Source organism: Chiroxiphia lanceolata, chromosome 1 (genome assembly GCF_009829145.1).
Source record: "Chiroxiphia lanceolata isolate bChiLan1 chromosome 1, bChiLan1.pri, whole genome shotgun sequence".
Classification (NCBI taxonomy): Eukaryota; Metazoa; Chordata; class Aves; order Passeriformes; family Pipridae; genus Chiroxiphia; species Chiroxiphia lanceolata.
The window spans coordinates 14903380-14928622 of NC_045637.1; the positions used below are offsets into that span (position 1 = coordinate 14903380).

Here is a 25243-nt window from a genome sequence, read left to right on the forward strand (position 1 = left end):
CTATTGATATTTGTTTCACTTCTAAGTTCCACCTCTTGATCCTTGTTGTGCCCTTTTTCAGCAGGTTGAAGAACTCTTGGTTCCTTTTATTTTTCTCCCTGTAGAGCCACTTACGTGCTGTAATCAAGCTGCTTCTTCCTCTTCTCGCTGATAAGCTGAACAGGCTGAGGTCTTTCAGTCTCTCTCAGAAGGGTATTTACTACAGTCCCTTAAATAACTTCTCTGTCCCTTTTCTCTGTCTTCAATTATTCAACAGCTTTATAAAATGTGGGGATATTAGCACAGCGTGTTTTCTGGTGTCTGCCTCGCTGACTCCAGGTACAAAGGGACAATTTCTTCTCTGTGTGTACATGGTTGATGTGTCTAAGGATTCATTTGCTCTTCCATAACAGCCTTGAGCTGTTTGTTCACGGTGACCCTCTAATCCTTTACACAATTGCTCCTTTCTTAGGTAAAAAGTCTTTTTTTCAGATGCCAAGCATTACAGAGGATTTTGGTTTACTGCATTTTATAGTCTCTTAAACAGTATGTAAAAGATGTCTGTGCTCCATGAGGATGCTCCAGAAAACCTGCTCCAGGTCTGCACCTTTTTAGCCTCCAATGTTGGCAGAAATTGCTGACACATCTAACACGTGATTTGAGGCACTGCTGTAGGAAAATGCCTGTATCACAGCCCATCTGGAGTCTGAGAGAGGGAGCTGGGGGAGAGCAGCTGCTCGGAAGTTTGCAGGGAGAGCTCACAGTCTCATTTATACCCCTTGGGGACAAGACACACAAAACCTAGACTCAGCTGGGAACTTTGCAGCCTGTTCTCCCACTAGCACAAGGTGCTGCAGTTAGAGTTTTTAAGAGGTAGGAAACTGTAGTTACCCTGATAGGCCTCTTTTACAGGTGTCTTTTTACCTGCTCTGTGCTTATCACTTTAATTTCAAACCCAATATATTTTAAACCTAATACCAAAATTAACACACCTGTATAAAAAAGCAGTCCACTTGCATGTTGTAGTGCATCATTGCATGGCCTCTCTTACAGTCAACATCATTCCCCTCCATCTGTTGGCTGTTAGCATTTGGCCAAAGAGCTGTTTTCCTCTGACTAATCTCATCATTGCTGGCATCCTCTTGTAAACTCTTTTGTCTGGACAGTCATGTTTTCCTTGGCAATCTGCAAAGTGCACCAGATCATAGGTCCCTCAGCACTTGCATGCTGATGCCTTTCCCTTTCCATCTGTCCTTGTGCCTTCACTGCTGGAGGAGGTATAAAAGGGCAGGGCAGGTAGCATGGAGAGAGCAGAAGGCTTTTTTGGCCAGGCAGTGTCATTCTGGCCCTGCACGCTTCCCAGTGGAGCTGGAGGAGATGTCTGGCAGTGTCCCAGGGCTGGGGCTGGTAGAGCTGCTCCCAGGTGGGTGTCTGTAGGTGTCCTTCAGCTACTGACCGCAGAACAGAGTTGCAAACACACTTGGGAGTTCCCTGCCCTGCAACTCCACAGCTCATGTGAGCTGTTCCAGTATTTCGCAGATCATAGGAGAAGATGCCAAGATATGCCAAACGTGACCTGTGCTTCTCATTAAGGTTCTGGCTACGAAACCTGCAAGCTTTAGATTTCCTTGCTGAGATACAAAATTTCTCATGGTTAAAGCTTTATTTGGAGTGGAGACTACTCCCTGCAAAAGAGAGAGTCCTTTCAAGTCTGCGGACGCTAGTAAGTAATTCTGAGACAACTGAATTTGTTGGTTTCTTTAAAGAACCATAATTATTTTAAAATGACAAACTAGTCCCTTCCCTTTGTTGATAAATGTTTTATATCTTTGCTGCTATGCCTGAATAGTTTATGTAAATAATTTATTAGCTTGCAAACACAGACGTAGCACATTCAGGCAAACACTGCCCAGCAGGGCAGGCATACAAAAAAAGGGAAATATGATTATGAGTGGTACTGAGCACCAAGAGCAGGAGTGGGCATCAGTTGGGACTGAGAAACACCATCTGCATCTCTTAGGCTTGGGCCCAACATAGCTCAGATGCCTGACACTGTGGTGAGGTATTAGGGGTACAGATGCGAGCAGTCAGGCATTCACCATCAGCAGGTTTGTGGTTTCCTTGGGACTCTTAGGAGCAAAATGAAAAGAGGCACTCAGAGTTACAAAATGGTCTGGTTTGGGTAGTGTTTGGCACTTAACCTTTGCATACTGGTTTTCAAGTCTCACTTTGTGTGCTTGAGAAGAGATCTCCTTCAAAACAAGGTTTTCAGTTTGCTTTGGTTGGTCATTCCTCTAACATTGTTCTCAAAATGGGCCTTGATTTTTGAAAAAGTAATTTTGTGAAAATTGCATGTGAGGTTCTTTGTGTGTCAGGGCAGGGTCAGGCAGGAGAAGAGGGCTAAGCACATGCATCAGTGGTTTCCAGATGAGAGTCCTTTGTAAATAGTGCAGAAGTGTGTGCATATAAGTATGCATGGATGCAAACGTGCTTCTAGGGTTTTTTGGACAGTGATTTTGCATGCTCAGGCTGGGACCTAAAAGTCCCACAGTGCCACAGTGGGGAATCATAGAACCATTGGAAGATTTGGGTTGGACCTTAGAAGATCATGTAGTCCAATTCCCTGCTGTGGACAGGGATATCTTTCAGTAAATCAGGCTGCTCAAAACTCCAACCAATGTGACCTTGAACACTTCCAATGACAGGGCATTCCTAGCTTCTCTGGGCAACCTGTTCCAATGTCTCAGCACCCTCAATGTAAAAAATTTCTTCATTATGTACAATCTAAACTTACCCTCTTTCAGTTTGAAACCATTACCCCTTGTCCTGTCAAAAGTGGATAACTTTCCAGCATTACAGAATGTAATATAGGCACTCTGATCTGGTGCAACGTTAGCTGAAGACCACTGGAATTGCCTGAACAACCCTATGAAAGGTAAAAAACGCCTAACAAAAGTCATCTGCAATTCTAAATTTACACTTAATGGCATGTGACTTCCTCTGGCTTAGGAGGAGAGTCTGGCTCCAAAGGGGACTTGGTGATGCAGAGGTGAAGAGGACCCATGCACTTGTTATAAATGCCTTTTTTGCTGAGAAGAACAAATAATAGAAAACTTGGATTTTACTGTTGTCAGCAGAAGTGAGCAAGCACAGAGAAGGAGCAGATCTGTGATGTGACAGATTTCATTTTACCTGGCCATTCAGTGAAACACAGTTCTGGTTCTCAAACTGCACATGGTGTGGCCTGATGTAGCTTTATGTTAACAAAGCTGAGAATGGAAATAGGAGGCATCACCAAAAACCATTTTTCAGTGCATTTTTCCTTCTATATCCTCTTTTCTCTCTCTTAGAAAATGAAAATTATTTTAATACTCGCTGTTGGCTGCAATAGGGGAAAAAAATGTGGAGTTTCCTCCCTTTCCACAGTTCACACTTCTGCTCTGCTTTATTGCAGAAATTAGTCCTCATTAAGTCTTGAAGATCAGCACCTGCTGTCAGTCAGTGGAAACCACTCTGGACTGTAAACAGTGCTGGGATTTCACCATGAACTTCAGTGCAATAAAATCAAAATACACAGAACGAGGGTTGTTTCTCCCTCCCCACTTTGTATCCTGATCCTATTTTTGAGGTAGCTTTGTCTCATTTATAGAAAGGAGAGAGAATATACTTGGAGATCCTGAGATGAAGGCAAATATAAGAACTGACAATCTTGCCAGAATATTGAAGTGTCTAGATGTGTTGTGGTGTTACCACTCCTGGGCACTAGCTGCATCTGACCTCGTATGAATAAATAAATCACTTCTCTATTTCACTCAAAGTTGTTCCATGGATTTGCTGAACTAATTTTTCCTCCAAGCGTGGTCACATTTTGGGTCAGTGTGCCTAGACAACATGGGGCTCTGCCAGCAGTTCCTGTGCAAAGTCCCTCTTTGTTTTCTTGGAAACAAATCCAGTCATTCATAGAAATGAACTCCTGCATAATTAGAGCCAGTACTGCACATCATCTTTGCTTTCCATTTTTAGATGTTGCGTCTGGAGGACTATAACTTTTAAAGATGCCAACAAGCCACTTAGGAGCTCGATAGCCGTAATGGGAAAATCTGTGGAGCTGAATAGAAAATGATAAGCTTCGTAAGGACTATTCTAAATCGTTTGGTAAAGAGCTCAGCCAGACATTCAAAGCAAGAATAGAAACAATAACCCCTTCTAATTTGATCTTCGGGGGGTTGTACTTTCTCTACTATTCTGCTGAAGCCCCAGTCCTACAGGCAGCTTAATGGAGAGGATGGTGTTGTTTACACTGAAGTCCTCTGGAGTCTGCAGGATCCAGTTATTGGACTGTGGCAAAAATGGGTGCAGAGCACTGATTTTATTCATATTTTATCATCCAGGGCTTGTAATCAACCTTTTCTCTTTCTGTGTTAGTTAAAACATTCAGTAACTGTAGATACTGAAGCATGATACTCTGGAACTGATCCTCTTCAGCATTTTTTAACCTTGAGTTTTCAGTAAAGAGCTATTTAAAAATAATTAAGAAAGATTTGGAGGCCTTTTATTTTTTTTGACAGGCAGGAGGGAATCATCAGCTTCAGAGCCAACAGGTGTGTTGACAGGTGAGAGATCTCACAATAAGTCTTTTATTTCTCTGCATGCTGAGGCTTTCAGATATGTCCTGTAATCTCAAAATTAGAGTGGGTGGCAGATGAACTAAAATTTGTTTCGTTGTTCAGAAAATGCAGTATAGATTTTTCTTTGTTTGGGTCTTTAATCCAAACTGATGCTTTAATAACTGAAATTCTGGTAGTGGATTGTTTTTTTGTTTTTCTAAGTTAGAGAATGAATCGATAAGAAAATTGTCTTTGCAGTGGGAAATTACCCCAAAGTTGTTCACTGCTGGACTGTCACAGCATGTGAGTTTGGTTAATGGGATCAGATGGGGCTATTTAGGACTAGCATTTGACACTGCTTCACTACTAGAAGGCAGCTAAAGTCCAAACAAAGTCACTCTGTGAAGGACAGAATATAATAGCCTCAAATCATAGAATTACAGAATGATTTGGGTTGGAGGGGATCTTTAAAGATCATCTAGTCCAGCCCCCCTGCGATGGGCAGGGACATCTTCGACTAGATCAGGTTGCTCAGAGCCCCGTCCAGCCTGACCTTGAACACTTCCAGAATTGGGGCATCCACAGAGTCTCTGGACAACCTGTTCTAGTGCCTCACTACCCTCACAGTAGAAAAAAATCTTCCTTGGTCCAATGAAAATCTATTCACTTTAAATCTAAAAGTATTACTCTTGTCCTGTCACTACAGGATGTAGTAAAAAGTTTCTTTCCATCTTTCATATAAGCCCCCTTTATATATTGAAAGGCCACAGTAAGGACTCCCCAGAGCCATCTACTCTTCAGGCTGAATCCCAGCTCTCTCAGCCTGTCTTCATAGGAGAGGTGCTCCAGCTGATCGTCTCCGTGGCCTTCTCTGGACCTGCTACAACAGGTCCATATCTTTCTTGTGTTGGGGACCACAAAGCTGGACACGGAACTCCAGATGCAGTCTCACCAAAGCAGAGTAGAGAGGGAGAATCACCTCCGTTAACCTGCTGGTCATGCTTCTTTTGATGCAGTCCAGAATATTAGTTCCCTGTTGAAATACCCAAGCGGACTGTCAAGAGTTAGATACTACTTTTGACTTACTCCTGCATTTTTCTATGCAGAATACTGAGGAACAAAGCTGAGTAGATAAAGCCCAAGTTCAGGTTGCATGGCAGTTTCCTCATCAGTGAAATGGAGGTGCTGCTTTGTTCTCCTGCCAGCAGGCTGAGGTTCTTTATATTAAAATATTCAAAAAGGAGTTTGTGATCTCCAGAAAATGGCAAGGTAGAGGCACCATAATGATACAAAGTGCTGGTATAATTTATTTTTAGAAGAATCCTGTTAGAAAGAGCCTACCTGAGTCACTGGATCATCGTAACAGGTTGGCCTTATCTTTACCTTGTAAGGGTCCAGCAGCTTGATGGTCAATAAGTGCCAGATGGGCACATTTCAGACAAAGAGGATTCATACGTGTTTTTGTCACTTCAGAGGGTGTGTCAGGGGAAGTGGGTCCAGGTAAAATCTTACCATGTGACTGTGTGGGTGTGTTCCTGTGCATGCATTTGTGCGTGCGAGCATCATCATCTTCACTGCTTTCCCGCCGACCCGGAGGGTGTTGAATTCACCATACGTGGTGCTGTATTTACATTCCTCACAAGGTACAAACGAGCAGTGCCTATGCTTTTCTATGGACTTCTCTTGTGCAGGCATGATGTGAGTTTTCTTGCTGCCAGCACAGCGAGGTGCTGCGGTGAAACAGGCGCTCTTAGAGGACTTCAAAGCCCAGGAGCCAGTGTTTGGTTTTAAAAGAAGCACTGCACGGTGCCATTAGCAGGTTGCTGGTAACTGGGGCGTAACGCTGCCTAGAGAGGCACCTCAGCAAGGTTTGCCTCTGACATGCCACTTACAAACCCTCTCTACCACACTTGGTAAATAAGCAGTTATCTTTAAATATCAAATTATGCCAGTGAAACCACATTTGCTACTGTGTCAAACTACTTGTTCTAGGTGGTGTAGCCCCCACACTGAGAGCCAGTTGGATAGTATTTGGCAAGCCAAATGTTGTATGTACATGCTTTGCATGCACCATATAGATTTACAGGACGTTATGTGTAAATATTTAGACAAAAATCTTTAGAGCATTTTTATTTGTTAGAATGCACATTGACTTTAATGGCTTGTGTGTCCAAATATTTCTGTTCATAATATTGAAGTGAACTGAATCAAATGATGATGCCGCTGAAGACTTTAAAGATGACTTCAGTTTTAACGTTTACTGTCCATCTTAACTTTAAAATAAAGTTCCTTTAGTAGTCCATTAAGATGAAAAGTCTACTTCCCTGTTTTTCTTTATTAATCCAACCTTCCGAACTAAAGGAAGATGCTGGCATGGAACGGAGAAAACAGTCGCACTTTGCTGTTAATTGCTGCATGTTTGCAGAGTTTAATTTCCATTGCATTTAATTTCCTAGTAGAATTGTGCAGAATTTTCAGGTTGGGCTCATGGCCATACTCGGCTGTTACCTGCGTTCCGAAGTCGCTGTTTGCACATGCTGCTGCTGCACTTAGACTGTAGCATCCCTTGGAGTCCTGCAGGCAGGGCAGCGTGGTGGCAGCGGCTGTGGTAATGAGCTAGGCTGAAAGAAATACTCCAATGGCTGCCTTTCAGCACTTGGCAAGAAAATCCTTTTTATGTTAGTTTCAAGGTCGTCAGATATCATTATAGCCAAGTATTAAAAATTTCAAAGAAAGGAGGCAGTGTGTTTGATTTATAGAATAATTATCTAGCTTTCGCTCTAACTTGGCTTTGGCAATGGTTTTGCAAGTACTCGAAAATTAAATCCATTTTTTATGGCACTACAAGGTATTATCTCACAGCAAATGATAATTAAACACCTGTGAAATCAATTAGCCCTTTAAACAGGGAAAAAAAAGTTTTCCAATTATGTTTTTGCACCTCCAAACTTTCTAATTCCAGAACCAGTGCTTGCAGAGCGGGAGATGAACTGGCAGCCAGTAGCCAGTTAACTGGCATTAAGATCACCCCAAAGCCTTGTGCAGCCGTAAATCCAAAAGCAAGCAGTTCCAGTGACGGCACCCTTCCAAGTAGGATGCGTTAGCCTTCCGAGCTCAGTCTTGGGCAGCTATCTATCTGACACACAGCTGAGCTGTCAGCTCTTCTACAAAGGCAGTTACTCACTTGTTGTTTTCAGTGCCAAGTTTTACTTGACAGTTTATTTAAAACCCAACATACCTTAATGGAAACCAAGCAACGAGACACTCCATGTGACTGAGTGGGTTTCTTCTCAGGCTCTCCAGCCAGTAGTTCAGAGCCATCTGCATTAAGCATTCACACATGGAAAAATGGCCAGTTGGTTAATGGCTGAAACCGAATATACTGGTGTCATGGTTTGAGATAGCCCAAATTCCAATTCCCTAGCTCCATCCCCCCTCCCACATCTCAACCCAATGTGAGATGGGTTTTTTTCCAGACAAAACACAACCAGACTCAGAATGGGGAAAGGGAATATATTACAATGACTATACAAATAAATACTACAATACATTATACACACGACTACAACTATCTCTACCATAACATAAGTATTTACAATGGATCAGATCTCTTCTCCCCTCCAAATAAAAGTCCAGGAGGGAAAGAAGGACAGATCCCTTCCAGTCTCTCAGGGCAGCAGCTTCTTCAGAGTAGCAGTCACTAAGCAGCAGCATCTTCTAAGGCAGCAGGCTCTCTCTGTCTCTTCTGTTTCTTGTAGCAGCTGATAGCTGGATCTCTGCCAGCACACACGAGGGGGTATCCTCCTCGGCCACTCGTCTCTCCAAACGAGTGGTCTTCCGTGGGCTTCGTCACCCCAGACACAGGTCGTTTCACCACGTCATATCACGAAGCACAGGGGGTCTTCGTGACGGTCTGGTATCTTCAGGAGATTCAAGCTCCTTGCAGGGCCTCTGTGCCCTGTCTCAGGCTGCGAGCTTCTTTGTAGCTTGCAGCAAAGGAGGGCCCTCAAGGCCAACCTCCCACACCGTCCTGGCTGAGCTCTCAGGACGTCCGAGCTTCTCAGCTCCTCTCTGCAGTGCATGTTGCACTTCAAGGCTCTTTCAAGTAAGAGTCTATCAACTTCCTCCTTCCAGGAGGTCTCAAAGGAGTTTTGGGGGGTCTGGTATCAGTTCTTACCCCCAAGAACTCTGTAGAACTCAGCTGCTGACTCTCCTTCCCTCAGGTCTCCCTCCAGGAGTCCCTTCTCTGGTGCTGCATGTCTTTGTTGCTTCTTCAGTTCAGTGCCAGCTGCTGCTTTCTCCGGCCACTGCCACGGCCACTGCCCACGATGGAGAAAACATCTCCCAGCATAACTATAGGCACCTAGCCCAGCATTATGCTGTTCCAGGTCCCCACAGGCTCCAGCTGGGGCTGGGGGCCAAAGCCCCCCTGTGGGGCTCAGAGCCCCTTCCTCGTGGCTCACAACATGGCCACCTTCTTCTAACCTAAAACTACAACTCTTCTCTTCCGGTCTGGTTGTGATATGTTTACATTTTTTGCAGGAGCGCTCATTGGACAGAAATTCAAAACTTCCAGGGGTTTCCACCCCTTGGGGTCTACCACTTTTCTTATCCTCTGGGGGTAAACAAAGTCCAAACCACTACAACTGGAAAACTGGGAAACACTCCACCGTTTACCCTTAGGTTATAGGTGTTTAATATCTGTCTTTGTTGTAGCACTTGAACTGATGCAGAGACTTCTGGAAGATGCAGTGTGTGTTACAGATTAGGGGAGGAAGCCCTAGCCATAGTTGGTTAAGTGCCATTGCAATTTTTTGGCTCAGGAAATTAAAAAACAGCTCTCATCACATCTGACATCTACAGCGGTATGTGCTGATAATCCCTGCCAAAGAGGAGGTCCAGCATCTTCCAAAAGATGGATTATGTGTGGCATTATGTGTGTCAAAATACGTACTGCTGAGTTAAACCCATCGCATTTGATTTGGGTTAAACCTGTTGTATTTGGCTTGGGTTCTGCTCCTGTATTTCCATCTGAATTTTGATAGCCATAATATGCACCTAGTTTTCAGTGGATGCTGCATCACCAGAGAGGAAGGAGACAGGTTAGGATGCTTAGGATTCCCAAGGTCTGCTTAGCTGCTGGAAAAGCCACCAGTCATCTGTATCTCAAGTTTTCTATCTATGAAAAGGGAATGGTGATGGTATCCCATATCTGTGTTCAGAGGATTAGATAAGAATAGATGGACCCTACGTGACAAGTGGCATAGAGCTGGATAAAGTATCATAATCATTGCATCTGAACATATCTGCTGGTCTAAACAGCCAACATCTCTTTAGACATCTTTTCAATCAACAGTGATGACGATATGGCTTTCAAAAAAAATGGTTTATATTAAAATTGGTAATGAAAATGTTTCCCAGGCTAGTTTATAATCTCTAAAGTGTAGAGACATGGGGAACTGCTTAAGCTGTAAGAAGGAATGTATGGCATGGCTGATTAGTCACTGCAGAGCCTCTGCAGCCTGCCCAGGCTGCTTGGGATAATGGAGAACCAGGAATCCCAAGCAGCCCTCTAATCCATGTGCTGATTGACAAGGTCGGCACATCAGAAAGGGAGAAAAAAAAGAGGGGCGATGGGGAAAGACAGAAACTATGTGTTGGATCAAGAAGTTAAAGTGGCAAGAGCATTTGGCTGAGCAGAGTTTCTCCTTCAGATAATTTCCCACACGGCATTGCAGTGTTTACACCTGTGTGATAGATGGGGCCGAACATGTTTTCTCAACTATGGGTGGTAAGAGGGAGGGGATAATTCAATTAAGTTGTGAATAAATTAGAATTGATTACGAATAGAGCTATTCTTTTATGCTGCCTATAAAGGTATTAGCTGTGAACAAGGTACACTTAATCATTACAAAAGGAAGCCTGAAAGTTAATAAAGCATGATGCTGATACTTGCAGAGGGATGCCAGCTTTGGGTTAAATCTGTAGCTATTTTAGTTTTGAAGACCCAACTGTCATTTTGAAGGCGTATGCATTTTGGATTTTAACATGTTTGAATGTTGCAGCTGAGACCCAGTCCAAACCAACCCTAAAATTGGCAGTAAAATGTTACCTCTGTGCAAGCGTGCAGAATGAAGGAATCAGGAATATATGAGCAATAAGCATGTGCCCCCACTCCCCACAGTTTTCTAATGTGGAAACCTGGAGCTTTCTGGAAATAAATACCCTCTGAGCAAAGCAGAGAACTCCTCTCAAAAGCTCCTCTCAAAGCTTTTCTACACTAAATGCTTGGGAAGATTAGCTGCCAAAAGGAAAGGAAAGTGCCCAAAGTACTGCAATACTGAAGCAGCACAAGAAAGGAAGAAGTGTCTGGCTGGCTGCCTGTGCAGTGCTCTGTGGTGCTGGCCTTTTTTCTGATTCCTCACCCTGAAAAAGCTCCATAACTGAGTAAAACCAGAGTGTCTGGATAGGCAGGTAATGCAGAGCTGTCCCCACACCACAGTAATGCAAGCTGGAAGACTGTAACAAATGTCCCTCCCATCTTCAGATGTTACCAGCTAATGGAAATAAGTAGTTCTGGAAACAGATCTAACCCCCATTGCCAGGGGAGAAGAATAAGAGGAGGCTCTGCAACAACCTCCTCTAAACACTTGACTATTTTCTCTATAGCTTAAGGCCCCTTCACCATTTGCGAGTGGGGTTATAATACTTCATTGCCTCCCTGAGGTCTTGTTGAGGTTAGTCAGTGGAGACGGTGGGGAAATCAAGCCTGTTGCTGATGTGATACTGGTATTTGCAGTAGATGCCAGGTCAGTGCTTAATGTACAACGTCAGTACTCTAGATGAGAGGGTGTTCCTGGAAGTCTGTACCAGCTCTGATTTCTCTCCTGGTCAAGTGAAGGAGAAATTTCAATTCCAGCAAAGATTTAACTCTGATATCTACCTTTAATCATAGAGATTATCTCACTGACTTCATTGAAAGTATTTGAAGTCAGAGTTAAGGGAAGTGCAGAGATGCTTCTAGGTATATGCTGTTTGCTTTCTATGTGGAAAAAATTGCCAATCATACATAAACAATTTTATCTTCCTGACAAAAGCCTGGCAAAACTCAAACCTCCTGTTGTGTGTGTGATTCCTACTGAGCCAAATGAGAAGAAGTCTGAAACTGAAAGTTGCCTTGACACCTTCTGTCCCTGCCATGGCCTGTGGGCTGGAGTTTCATTTACCTGGTGACATTTTTGTGGCCAGGGTCTCCTCCAAATACTACCTGGCAGTCTGAGAAAAATATGAAACGCTCTCTGCTGCAAGCTCTACTCTGAGATGCTGTTTGGTACAAGTAAATTATTTCCTCCAGAAGCAATGCTTCAAATTACAGTCTGTCAGGTGCTTGCAACTTGACAGAGATGGTTTTGTATTTGTGGCTGGCTGCATGTGTTGTGTAAAAGGTGTTTCCAAATTAATATGTAAACCCACTGGTCAATCTTCTGTCTTCCACCTAAGGCAGGGTGCCCTCGTTGCTTTGCACACTACCCATGAACTAGTAGGAGTAAAAGTAGCTCCTTGTGTTCATGGATTTCAAATAGATGCTTGATCTTGGAGTCGTCTTTGAGGGCATTAAACTGAAAATTGATCCCTTATCACTGTGCTCAAAGATCCTGTTGAGTCACCTTAAGGCATTTTGGTTGAAATTGCAGGGAAATTTGTTCAATAGAAAAATCTCTGGTGTGGTTCATTCACTGCAGCAGTTCTTGATGGATATTGCTTTAGTCTGGTTGTACTCCTTTTGTATTTGTGGGTTCTCCCCGAGGTGAGTAAATTTTTGGGAAATTTTGTGCTGATATATCAAGATTAGGATGAGGCTTTCTGTGTTCATATGATGTAGATAAATTGCTTGATGACCATGAACTGTGCTATTACACTGCTCAGCAATAAATCACAGCTTAAGTTTTAAAAGGCACAAATGGGAGCAAGATGCTAACTGGTTTCCAGGTGGAAAACGGTCAACAAAATCCTTTTCCTTTTTTTTTCCTTTTGTATAACTATCCTAATATCAACAAGTTAGATATGAAAGAAAAGGTGCCCAATATAGGATGTCCCTGGGATATGGAGGACTCACTTGCAGTGGCCTTGCTCTCTTCATTTCTTTGTATTCTGGTTTTGCCATCAATGTTTTGTGGATAATATTGCATTCTGGGATATTAATAGGATTTTACATTTTTAGCAAGCTAATGATGGGGAACTTCTGACTGGTGTAGTCTAGCCTTACGGGGTATTCTATTTTTGGTATTTATTAACATTTTCTGTCATACAATATACAGCAAAAGGAATGAGCCTCAGACCTGTCGATATGTAAAAAAGGAATGCTTAAAAATGGCAACTTTTTTTTTTTTTTTTGGTATTCCAGTTTCCTAAGATTTTTCACCTGTGTGCTGTGTCAGTGCTACCTGGTGAGCTGGGACATGGCTGCCAATCTCTATCCCACACAGAGAAAAAGAAATTGCCACTCAGATGGAATATGTATATATGTATTTTAACCAAAGTTGAGATAGAATTTAAAAAATAAAAAGGGACTTTGAAGTCTGTTTTGTAGTTTTAATTAAAGCAATGAGGGTTTTTATTTTACTCCCAGTGGAGATAATCTTAATCCATTCACAGTGACCTTTTCTTGTGCAAATTAGCTATACACGCTTGTTTAAGCAAATGGGCCTTTGCAAGATGTCTCTTCCTAAAGACAGAGCTTATAATTGAAAATTGGCTTACTCCCATCTGTCTGGCCTGTGTGAGAATACAAATGGAGATCCCAACTTCTTTGTATATAGAATATAATCATGTATGTATGTATATACATACACAGACACACGTAGAAAAAAACTGCTCTGCCTGCAGGCCATGGTAAAATTACATTATTAGTGATAGAAAATTTCAGTGCTGCAAGTTGCTGTCAAAATAACATCTATCTGCAGGGTCCAGGACCTTCTGGAGAACAGAGGGTGTTCAGTCTGGATCCTTTTGACTCAGACAAGGTTGATGCCATTCACAGTTCCATGGGTTGGTTTGCCAGAAGTACAATTAGCTAATAACAGCCTGGAAACTGTTAGGATTTGATGTGTGTTTTTTGTGAATGGTTTTGCAGTGATTGATGGAATTGAAAAAAAAAACCCCAAAAGTGTCTATGAGCATTTTCATTCAGAGGAGAAGGAGTCATTGCAACTATGTGGTTAATTGCCAAAATTTGGCAGTTTATCCCTCTCACCACTCTTAACAATAACCACCAAGTGAGTCATTGTAAACCCCCATGCCTTTTTAATGCCTGCTTGATAAGGGAAGATTTCTTTGGCATAGTTTGAAATTTTTTTGCTTTGTACAAACCTCTTGTGCAGCCATGAACACAGTTCGGCATGACTTTGACTAAATCTGAATAGAAATCAGGGTCACAGAAGTGCCACAACAATGCTTTAGGTATCAAAACATTTAATGTTTGTTGTTAGAAGTCATGCAAGGCTGTTTATATAGAAATGGCTCATTATTGCAAAGGCAAAATTATTTCCTTCCTTATCAGTTTCATTACCAGTCTCCCCAGCTCTCTCCCATGGTGGTTGCTCCTGAGGATGAACAAAAAGGAGCCAGGGTGATGGCTGACACACATGCAGGGATGGAGCTAGTTAACCTGGTGGTGAACAGTCTTGGTTGGGGATGATTTTATCCAGATGTGTCTGTTTCAGCAGCTGTTTGCATTTTCATGCCCAGTTACTCTAGGACTCACCACTAATTGAATTTTCTCTTTTCTCCCCTGTTCTTGTTAGGTATGATTACCGTGAAATGCTGCACAATGCCACTTTCTGTCTGGTTCCCCGTGGCCGCAGGCTTGGCTCTTTCAGGTTTCTGGAGGCCTTGCAGGTAAGAGCTGCAGTTTAAAGCAATGGCTACACTGGCTGCAATTCGGTGTGCAATAGCAAGGAGGTGGGGAGGAGGGAAATGTGTTTCATTTCCCTGGTGGACAGTAATCCACTTTGCGAAAGCCTCTATTCATACTTCTGGAGCAATTGGCAGCTTCTTCCCAGGAGGGTCTGAGCACTGAGCTCATCTGAAGGTTGAATTGCTTTACCTCCAGGAAGAGGGTTTCCCTGGATGTGGTGAGACTGAGAGATTGGACCGGTTTCGAGCAGTATTTTATCAAGCTGTGAGACTTCCCATGGGAGACACTGGCCTTTACAAGTAAGCCCCAGGGCAGCAAAAATAGCTTTTTGTTTTCACTTATGCCAAAACAGACCTGCTTATGCGTTGCCAGTTTTGAGATGGTACTTACTGAACATGCAGAAGGTGACCTGGAGGGGGTAAAGCTCCAGATGGAAGCTTTACACGAAGGTGGATGTAGGCTGATCTCAGGGAGCGCACATGAATCCCCTTCAACTTATACAAACATTTTGGTTAGTGGTCTCCCATTTTTGCTGTGGGCCAGCAGCAGAAGGCAATACCAAAAGGTTCTGGAGTCACTGTGGCAGTGTGCCTGGCAGCACAGTGATCAAGCCTGACACTGGCCTACTCCAGCTGCAGGTAGTGTGACTTTTCTTTTTGGCAAGATTCAGCTCAGCCTGGGATCCTGGATCTTCAGTCAACCATACAGAGCATCGTTGCATCTAGGACTGGCATCTGGATTGCCGTGGGGGCTGAAGTGGAGAGAAGGAGATGTTGAGGCACTTCTTGGTTTTAGTGAGACAGCAAATCTGACTAAAGAAGACACCTTACAGGGTCCTGCCTCTGGGAGTTCTTCTGCCATTTGGGAAGTGTCCCAGCATTGACAGTAAAGCTGTCATCACATCCCTTTTCTTCATTAACCACAAAATGTCCCAGACATACTCTCTAATAGTACTGTTTACTGCAATGCAGAGCAGGATTCAGCTACCTAAGTGTAGGTATATGATGTCACTTTAGAAGCCCAGAAAGGTAACTCCCAGAAAACCTTCTGGATTTCTGCTGCTTCTCCAGAGGGTCTCCAGTAGATCCTGTATCATATCTTCCAGCCTTTGATAGGTTACTTGGGTACTATGGATGCTCTGGACACTTGGGTTTAACCACTGAAGCCAGCACCTACTATCAGGTTTGGCATCCAAGGTCAGGACTGTCACTTACCTCTTTTTTCTACTCAGGAGGAGATTTATAGCTGGCAAAGAGCTATTCCCTCTCCAGTCTCTGGAGGAAGAAGTGAGACTGGCTTATATGGGATGACATGTCACTTCAGATCTTTCAGAAGGGCACTGCTCAGCTCTTCTCTCATCTAGTCCCCAAGTCATGCAGCTTCTGTTAGATACATCATCTCAGGAGGAGAAAACAGGGACCATACCTCACTGTACAGAATTTGAAGGCTCCAGCTTAATGATAAAATGCACGCACCAAGGATTTTCCTAGCAGACTACCAGCAGTATTCACCAATTATGATGGATTCCCGATTTCTGTCTGGATCCAAGGCATGTTGAAAGGCCTGATCCACATTAGTGGAATGTTTTAAACATGAAAACACATTACTAAGTGTTTTCTGGTTGTTTTTTTTTTTCATACACTGATGTAATTTCCTTACAGAAGGTCACAGTTCTTTACACAGGATAAGCACTCCTGTAATGCAGACTTGAGCAGTCTAAGATGCTGTGTGTGATACATGTTACCAAGGAAGGTACAGCAGTCTTTTGGGAGATGAGGGGAGGTCTGGACCAAACTCAGAGCTCTTAAGCTTAGCTTGATCCAAAAGAAGCTGAACCAGAGCACAGGCTTGCTACAAATCCTCTGGCACTAGTTTCTTTCATCACATCAGGAGATTTTTGGTTTGGATCTTACCTTGTGATTGAGCTGACCAGAACCTAGTAGTGATCATTTGTTTATGGAAATACTGACCTGTTTACTAAATATTTACAAACTCTCTGTACAGAGGAATTTGTACAACTCTTAGAAGATTAAATAGGTTAGACAGATCATGCTGGTATGAAATAGATATTAAATGTATATGTTTTTTGTTTGTTTTAAGACATAAAGCAATTCTTATTTTTGTAGACAGGTGATGAGGGATGAGTTATGTTTGTGCAGTTGCCTCTGTTTGGAGGGTCAATATCATAAAGGATAGGGAATTCACTCCTCCCTTCTGGGAAAGGTGCTCTAGAATTAAATATAACCTGTATTTTCTGTAGAGTTGCATAGTAACATAATGTAAAAATTAGGGGAGTTGCTCCCTACTGAATGGTTCACAAAGCAGCAAGGGGGGTCATGATTTTTTATTAAATTCTCCAGTATATCTACAGCATTTAACAGTTCTGCCCTTGTCTGGCAGTGTAAGCACCAGATTGCAAACTCCACTCTCCATGCAAAGCCCACCTTTCAGTGCATATGAATAAGCACAAAATGGAAAACCATAATCCCTTGGGCTGCCCTCCTGTGGATTCTGGCTTCTGGTGTTCTTTACCGTGTTGCCTCTCCCGAGCTTGTGCAGAAAACAGGGATCATGGTGGTGGTGAAAACATCAGGTAACCACCCTGCTCTGTGTCCCTGCAGGCCGCCTGTGTCCCAGTCATGCTCAGCAATGGATGGGAGTTGCCGTTCTCGGAAGTGATTGATTGGAACCAAGCTGCCATCATAGGCGATGAGAGATTGTTATTACAGGTAAGGAAAAGACCACGGCCTTCAGCAGATCAGGTGATTATTGCTGCCACCATCTAAATGGACAGGGAAGATGAATCCAAAAGGTCAGGACTATAAAGGAATTTTTATCATGAAGGGATTGTCTGTGTCACACCGGGCTGTGAACTCATTTAATATGACATCATTCATTTTTTGACCTGGAGGTCATTGCAGACACCAGGCCACACTCTTAAATGCACTCCTAAACTTTTATTTTTGCAAAGAGCATGAAATCTCTTCTGGTGTGGAGCACTCAGATGCCAATCTGAGGCAGAGCTGTCCTGGTCCTGGTCTTTCATCACAGGTGCTGTGATGAAAGATAGAATGTTTGAGGGCAGGTTCTGCTCCAGTCCTTCAGAAATAGTTTATCCTCAGGTGTCCCGCAGCACTGGGAATCCTCAGAAAAGCAGATATTTTCTCAGGCAGGAATTATCACACAACAGTTTGGTGGGAAGTTGCATCTGTCCCTGTTCTGATGTGTGGAACATTGCTTTCTGAAGCAGTGTTCATGTCACTTATTGTTAATCTTGAGATCATAGAACAAAAGTGGGCTGAGAAGTTACACATTCCCTGCTCCCTTCAACATCTACTTTGGTTTTAAATTCACTAGGATTATTTTTTTTTCAGCTACCTTAGTGGATTTTATAGTATATATATATATGTATATATATATATGTATATGTGTATATATATATATATTCTGTAAAGTATGTGGAGAAGTTGATGTTAGGAGAAGTTCTTGAAAAACTCTTTTCCCCAAAGTAGCATTTGATAAATCTCCATTGCCCAGCATAAAGCTGAGTACCACAAGATCTGGAATAACCACTGAATAACCACTAAATAGCCACTAAGAGTTTTATTTATCATTGAGTTTAGTGTCATCCACAGAGAGACGCCCTCAAAGGTACAGGTGCCGTGGCACCCCCAAAACAAAGTATCTTTGAAAAATCTCGTTTCATACCTCTTAACTTGTCTCAGGAAGTAAATATTTGTGAAGAACTGGCCTTGCAAGCCTTGCAAAGTGTTGCTTATTCTATTTAATGTGATACAAGCTACAAATATAAAAGGGCCATTTGATTTTTGCTTCTGTGGACAGCACATTTTTCTGAGCAAAATTATGTCTCTCTTTAAATAATAATAATTTTCTGATCTTCGTGCTTTCCGGTAACATGCCATTCGTTCACTTCACAGCTGCTTCCATATTGAACAGCTACTGCACCGTTATTAACAGTGTTTTTAAAGAGCTGGCAGAGGGCCTGAATGTCTGCTCTGGGAAATGTTTTTGTTATGTTACAGTTTTTCATTTCCTGTTTGAGAGCAACTCGGATGTTTTTATTTGCATATTCTCCTCATCATAGTGCTGGGAGAGCTTAATCCAGCCTTTCTGCATTTATTTGTGCAGGGTGGTTTTTCCCTCCCCCCTACTCATTGCTGAAATGACCTTTTATTAAGGTTCTAATAATTCCAGTGTAATCATACCAGATTAATATTAATACATCATTTTGCCCACCTGTCTTTCTGGACAAGTAGATTAAAACTAATAGGCAAATGCAGTTAAAATGGGAGCTCTGATTTTTCTTTCCAGCTGTTGTAACAGAGCCCACACCAAGGCCTTTTTTTAACCTTGACACTGTGTTTGCTGGCACTCACAAACATGGTGTGGTGTGTAAAATCATAACTTCTTGCAGTAACCTTCACAGTCTGAGCAGCCTTCCCCTTCAAAAGGTATAGTTGGGAATGAGTATTGATTTTATTTGTTGCTTACACACGTACACACACAGACCCAAGGTTGCACATATTGCAATGAAATTTTAAGTTCATTGAAAAATGCTGTAGTGCCTTTCTGAAGTGACGTTAATCTTGTCTTCGCTGCTGATAATGTTCCTGGGTATGGTTAATACACATCTATGCAGCCAGTAGAGGTAATGTTCATTATCCCTCTACTTATTGGGACACATCACAAATAGTGATGTGGTCACTTAGAAAAACATGTTTCCAACTTCTGTCTTCCATACTAGTTTTGCAGGGAATATTTTACCTAAAGACCTATATTTTACTTAAAGGACCTGTAGCAAAGGAATGTAAAGTAACATCTTCAACAGTCTGACCTTTTTCTTCTGCTCCACCTTGCTGCAGTGCTAAGTCTCTCATAAGCTCAAATTCTGTATTGCATTAGCAGTGTCTCTAAGATGGTGGTCTAATAGTTGAAGGGCTGAGAGAGCAAAGACGTTTCAACTAACACTGCACCCAGTGGAGCCATGAACAAAGTGTCCATACCTGGTTACAAACTCTGCAGTAAAGAACTTGCTGATTCTTGTGAAAATTTTTTACATATAAATTCTTAAAATATCATATTTTCTTCAGGAAAAAGATTTCATGTGAAATCATTTGATTTGAGAACATGTGAAAGCAAATAGTGATCACTACCACATCTCAGAATATTTTAGGAATAAGCAAAGTGTGGGAAAGAATAGGATGTGGTGGGTTGCAGGCAAACTTCAGAATAAGCTGGGATACACAAGAACCAACGCACAGCCCAGGTATATGCTTTTACAGCTAATGACTCAGGTAAAAAATTTATGAGAAATTAGTGTCTGAGAAAAAGATGGTCTATTTTAACGGTTGGACTCGATGATCTTAGAGGTCTTTTCCAGCGTAAACAAATCTATGATTCCATTTAGAAATCAAAAAAAATGTAGGTGTAAAAGCACAACTCTTCATTACTAGAAAAAATGAACACAAATCAGCAACATATCCTCTATGCCTTTTTGCTGCTGTGAGTAGCCAATTGCAGTGAAATTCCCTTGGTAATGTCAGTTTGTGTTGTCCAAGTGGGGTACTGGAGGCCTTGGTTAAAGTCCTAAGTTAAAGCATGGCATGTATGTACATTAGTTTCACTCCAGTGTGGAAGAAGGACATGGGGATAGAGAAGGATGTAGACATAAAGCCCTTGCCTTCTCGTCTAGTGAGCAGTTACATTTTTTAAAGGAAAAGCACTGCAGAAAGACAATTTGGGGTTTATTTGCAAGGCAACTTATACCACAATTAATATGTGGATTTAATGGAAAGGGGGGAAAAATAAGCACTGTTTTCCCTTGTGAATAACAGGTGTTGTGGAAGACGTTATTCTTTCCACCTTCGGTAATTAGTAAAATGCAATTTGATCCACAGGCTCCCAAAAAGTGGAGTCTTACTTAAGATGTTGCTGTGTTTTCTTTAGGGCACGTAGCGTTGCCATGCTGTGGTAAATGCAATTCCAGATCCCTTTAATATACTTTGAATGTGGGGATTATTGTTGAACTCTCAGGACCTGCAGGTACTAGGTTGTTAAAATACTAGTCCACAAAGAGCTTCGTGGGATTAAAAGCATGAGGAGTGTATGGAGGAGCTCCTTACTGTGCCACACCATAACGCTACGGGGGGGCAGCTTTTTGCCATAAAACAACCAAAAACTAAAAGAAAGCAGATTTAAAAAGAAAAATCATATATTCAATGCCAGAGGTTATAAAGGGTTGTGTCTCATTCATTTTACATCAAGGCTTTAACTGTCGACACACATCTCTGTTGGACAGGAGTGCTGAAGCTGTGCAGCTCACTAATAGAGGAGAGGACTTGTCAGCAGCATATTAATTTGATGAGATTGTGTTGTTTCTGAAGCTTCTGACTATATTGCATCTTGTGTTACAGATTCCTTCTACAATCAGGTCTATCCATCAGGATAAAATCCTAGCACTTAGACAGCAGACACAGTTCTTGTGGGAGGCTTATTTTTCTTCAGTTGAGAAGATTGTATTGACTACACTAGAGGTGAGTAAAAATTATCTGGGACCTTGCTAAGCCATGAGATTTCTGTACCTGTCCAGCTGCTTCTGTCCTCAGCTGGTGTCAGACCTTGGTTTTCATGACATGTAGTTGGTCACTGGGAAAAAAGCTCGGCATCTTGATGAGTTTTCTCCCCTAAGGAAATACTTTCTTCATTATCGGAATCCACATTAGAAAACTGACACAGTGAAAAATGGGAGCTACCCAACACATGGAAAAGTTGTCATGTGTGATCTTGACTTAGCAAGGCTTTATGGCTTATGAATCACTATCCTTGTCATTGGTAGTGAATGTATTTCTTAAGAAACCCTTCTGAAATTCATTTTGGAAAAATATTACCATGGAGCTCCTCCTTGACCATTCCTTAACATTTTGATGCCTTGTGATGGGGCTATTGGTCTGGCTCAAGGAAAAAGGGGTTCTTGTAAATGCTGGGTCTTATCTTCACATGCAGGATAAAGGAAAGGCCTGATCATCCTTATAAATTATTAATAAATAATCATAATTAGACTGCTATTAGAGGGGGAGACAGATGATCTCAAATGTGGAGAGAATCCTTTCTGAATTCAGAGGCAGAGGAAAGATGAAAGGCTCTTTAGAAGTAGGGCCCAGGCTGCAATTTCAAAAGCAGGTTTCTTTTCTAATTGTTTTCCAATTTTGCACATAAATTTCTGACACACTTCTACCACTGAAAAAGATTCACTTTATAGGGGCAAATGCACTCGTCTTATGCTAATACTTCTGCAATACCATCCATCTTTGTGCACAGTTGTAATGCACAGTTGTAATGCACAGTTGTAAAGCTCCACATTTCCCACTGTGCCTGCTTTCCCCTGAAAACTGCAAATGAGTGCTTCCGTCTGCAGTACAGGTTACCCATGGCTGATCTATCTCCAGCTGCTGCAAGACAGTCCCTTAGGTTTTTCTGTGCCAGTGAAGAAAACCAGCCAGGGAACATTTGCAGAGCCCCTGGCATAGCTGTCCTCACAATGCTCCCTCACCCTCAGAAGAGCATGTCTTCATCTGTGCTGCCTGTTGGGAACTGCTCTGCATCCTCAAACTCTTCATAAGCCACTGATGAGGTGGTGCTAATTATCACAGCCCACACAAGGATCAGACTCACAAAGCCGAAGACCATGTGCCATAGCTTGCAGTCTAATTAACCCTTACAGAAGTGCTCCCAGGGACCATCAGGTGCCTCACACATCATCTGCCCCTTCCCTGCATGCGCTCTGTTATCGTTAGGGATTGCTAAAAGGACAGGGGCACACTGCTCTCCCCATTGCCCTTCCCCTGCCTGTGCTGGGGCTGGTCTCAAGGGGGCGTAACCTGCAGCCCCCACAGCCTTGGTGTGCATTGAATCAAATTCCAGCTCACAGATGTGTCTTTAGTGCTGCTTTGGAACCCGTTGGCCCATGTGGCTGCATGACTCCAAGGGGCAGCAAAACCCGTAAAGCTGAAGCAGATGCGTAACCAGCAAGCTGGAGTTCCCCCTCAGAGTGCAAAAACTAAAAGACAAAAAACTTCCTGAAAGGCTTCCTGAAAGATTTAGTTTAATGAAACCAATTAATGTATGCCTGGTCTTGAAGTTATGTTCTGAGTTTTTTCATTTGTTTGCAAGTGTAGTTTTGGTTTGAGATGTTTTTTGATTGTTTTTTAATTCAGGACTCTCAATTTTTTGAGACAGCTAAGAGGGACTCTGTTCTTATGAATAGATATTAATTTCACATTTCAACTTGCCTAAGTAAAGTCCTGAGTTAACTTTCCCTAGGAAAGGAGTAAAAGCGTTGAGAGCAATTTTTGGTGTCTGAAACCTGCAAGCAGTATATCGTCTTCTTAAAATCTGATGTCTGGAAGTAAATTCCTAGCAGGATTATTTTTTTCTGGTAGATGTGGTCCATCTTCTCTCTGACACTGTCGTGTCAGAGTGCTCTGATGATTCTAGATATCGTCAGAATAATCACTTGCCTGCTAACTGCAGTGCCAGTGTATGTCCATGTCTGAGGATATCAGCACAGAAAAAATCTTCACCAACTCAGATGTCTGCAAGGACATCACAGTCCTTTATCATGCATACCTGTGGAAACCTTAAGTCACATTTTAAGGTCCTTGATCTTCTCACAACATTTGGTGGCCTAAGCCAAAGAGCTCATAGTCCAAAATAAGAGGTTTGAATATTCTGGCCAGCAACCCCCTATTGCAGTCACAGAGGAACTCCCAGTGCCTTGGACATGGTGTGGGATAGGAAACGATGCTCACAAGTGTCTACTGCAGGCTGGTGAGTGGGAGTGATGTGCTGCTGCAGACACCATCCATGCTCCAGGGTGTCTGCACTTTTTCGGCCTGGTCTTCTCCAAAAGCAAACCCAAAACATCCCTGCATCCATGCACAGTGTGCTGAGCCCTCGGCTCAGGAAGAGGAGTGGAAAGAGACAGCACAAAGTACAGACAAGAAATATTGGATGCTTGGCTGGGACACTTTGAAAAGCAGCTATGATTAAGGCAATATGTGAACTTTTTGAAGTGCGAGGATGAGGGAGACAAAAATATTGGACTATTAATGCATTCCAAAAAGAAAAGGGAGATCTTGCCAGAGATCCTAACCCCTTTCTTCACTTATTAAACTTCCTGTCATGCCTCATCATTGGAGAAACCATGTAGTTGCTGTCTTCTCTGCAACATGTGCAACACTGTACACTCTATATTTTAATTCCTTGGTCCTCCATGTTATCCTTTTTTACACTTTTCTCTTTCTGCCAAGTTGTCTTTTGTCCTCTCTATCCTGACAGACAGGTTTCTTATGGATCAGGAGAATGATAAATTAGTGATCTGTTTGTTAACTGTGATGAACCATCAAGGCCAGCTCCTGAGCCTGGAGCAGAACCACGTTGGTGAGGTTTGTGTGCCTCACATGCACTGCAGGCTGTGTGTGCTCCATGGCACTGGGGCCCTGCTCCCCGTTGGAGCTGCGCTGGCTTCGGGCGCACTGAGGCGGCACTGAACGGGAGCCATGTGTTTCCCCTGCAGCCTTGTTGGCTACCAGCTAGTGGAAAACTCCACCGTCTGTGAAAACCTCCTGACCATGTAAATTCACAGACTTCTCCTTATCTGACTGTGCCCCAGTTCTGAGAAAGCAGGAGGGAGGAGCTGTAGTGCTTAGGCTTTGTGGTAAACACTCAAAAATATGTACTTTCTAGGTTCTGTCTTTGTTTAGTGGCATAACTTGCAGATGGGCAAATAGCAGTCATTGTCTGTGGTTTTTCCTCTCCCCACTGCCATGTGGGAGATCTGACAACTGATATACCTAACTTACCAAACAGAAATATTCAGATACATTCTTGTCAGTGATGAAACTACAGTCCTAAGTCTGTTATTCAAAAAAAAAAGAAAAAAGTTAAATTAACTCACTCATGTGAGTGAATTACTGCATATTAGCTATGGTAATTGGCTGTAGGCAAAATTCAGACAAGCATGCACTCAGCATCTGCCCCAGTTTAGCAGTACGTATATTGCCACCAGCAGTGGATTGTCTAGCACAATGTAACTGGTGTTTTAATCTTTTCTTGTCATGGCAATCAAAAATTCCAGGAAAACCACTGCTTGTGGCAACACTTATTCGTGTTCTGTATTGACCAAATGTCCCTGAACTCAGCAGCTTACAGAGTTTTGAGCTTGGTTAGGCTCCAGCAGCTGCTTTTGTGCTGTTTGTGGTGAGTCTTTTTGCTTGCTTTTGGTTTTCTTACACTTTGCTCCACCTTCAGACACATGAAATTTCACCTAGATATGCCTATGTTAAGGCCAGATGTGTTAGGTTAGGAGACCAACGTGTTCTTCGCACTTAAGCCCTGTGCACTGCATAAACTGCCAGTTAAGTGAAACATTGGGACATCACGGAAGACGAGCTGCAGAAGGCGGCAAGGCATTCCTTAGCCAGCCTGGGAGAAAATTCATTCTTTACCACCTCCTGGCCCTTTACAGTGTCCCATGTCCAGGCCTGGCAGCTTCTTATGCTCTGAGGGAAGGCAAATCTGTAAGAACGTGTGGCTCAAGAGCCTACTGCACTTAAAAAGTTGCACTCATGTGGAGGCTGAACTTGTCCTGTTATAGCTTCCCACCACTGAATCTTATGTCTTTGCAAAAAGTTTAAAAAAATTCCCATCAGTGTAAGAACCA

The 25243-nt window shown here is 42.6% G+C and overlaps 1 protein-coding gene across 1 annotated transcript in view; it reads left to right on the forward strand.

The window, feature by feature from the left end:
- The window catches only part of EXT1 (exostosin glycosyltransferase 1), a 177993-nt gene that overhangs the window by 138600 nt on the left and 14150 nt on the right, over window positions 1-25243 (forward strand). Inside the window, exons 2-4 of the mRNA XM_032683228.1 lie at window positions 14390-14483; window positions 17124-17231; window positions 20937-21056. Coding sequence (XP_032539119.1) covers window positions 14390-14483; window positions 17124-17231; window positions 20937-21056 — 322 coding nt within the window. The remainder of the gene's footprint in view (window positions 1-14389; window positions 14484-17123; window positions 17232-20936; window positions 21057-25243) is intronic.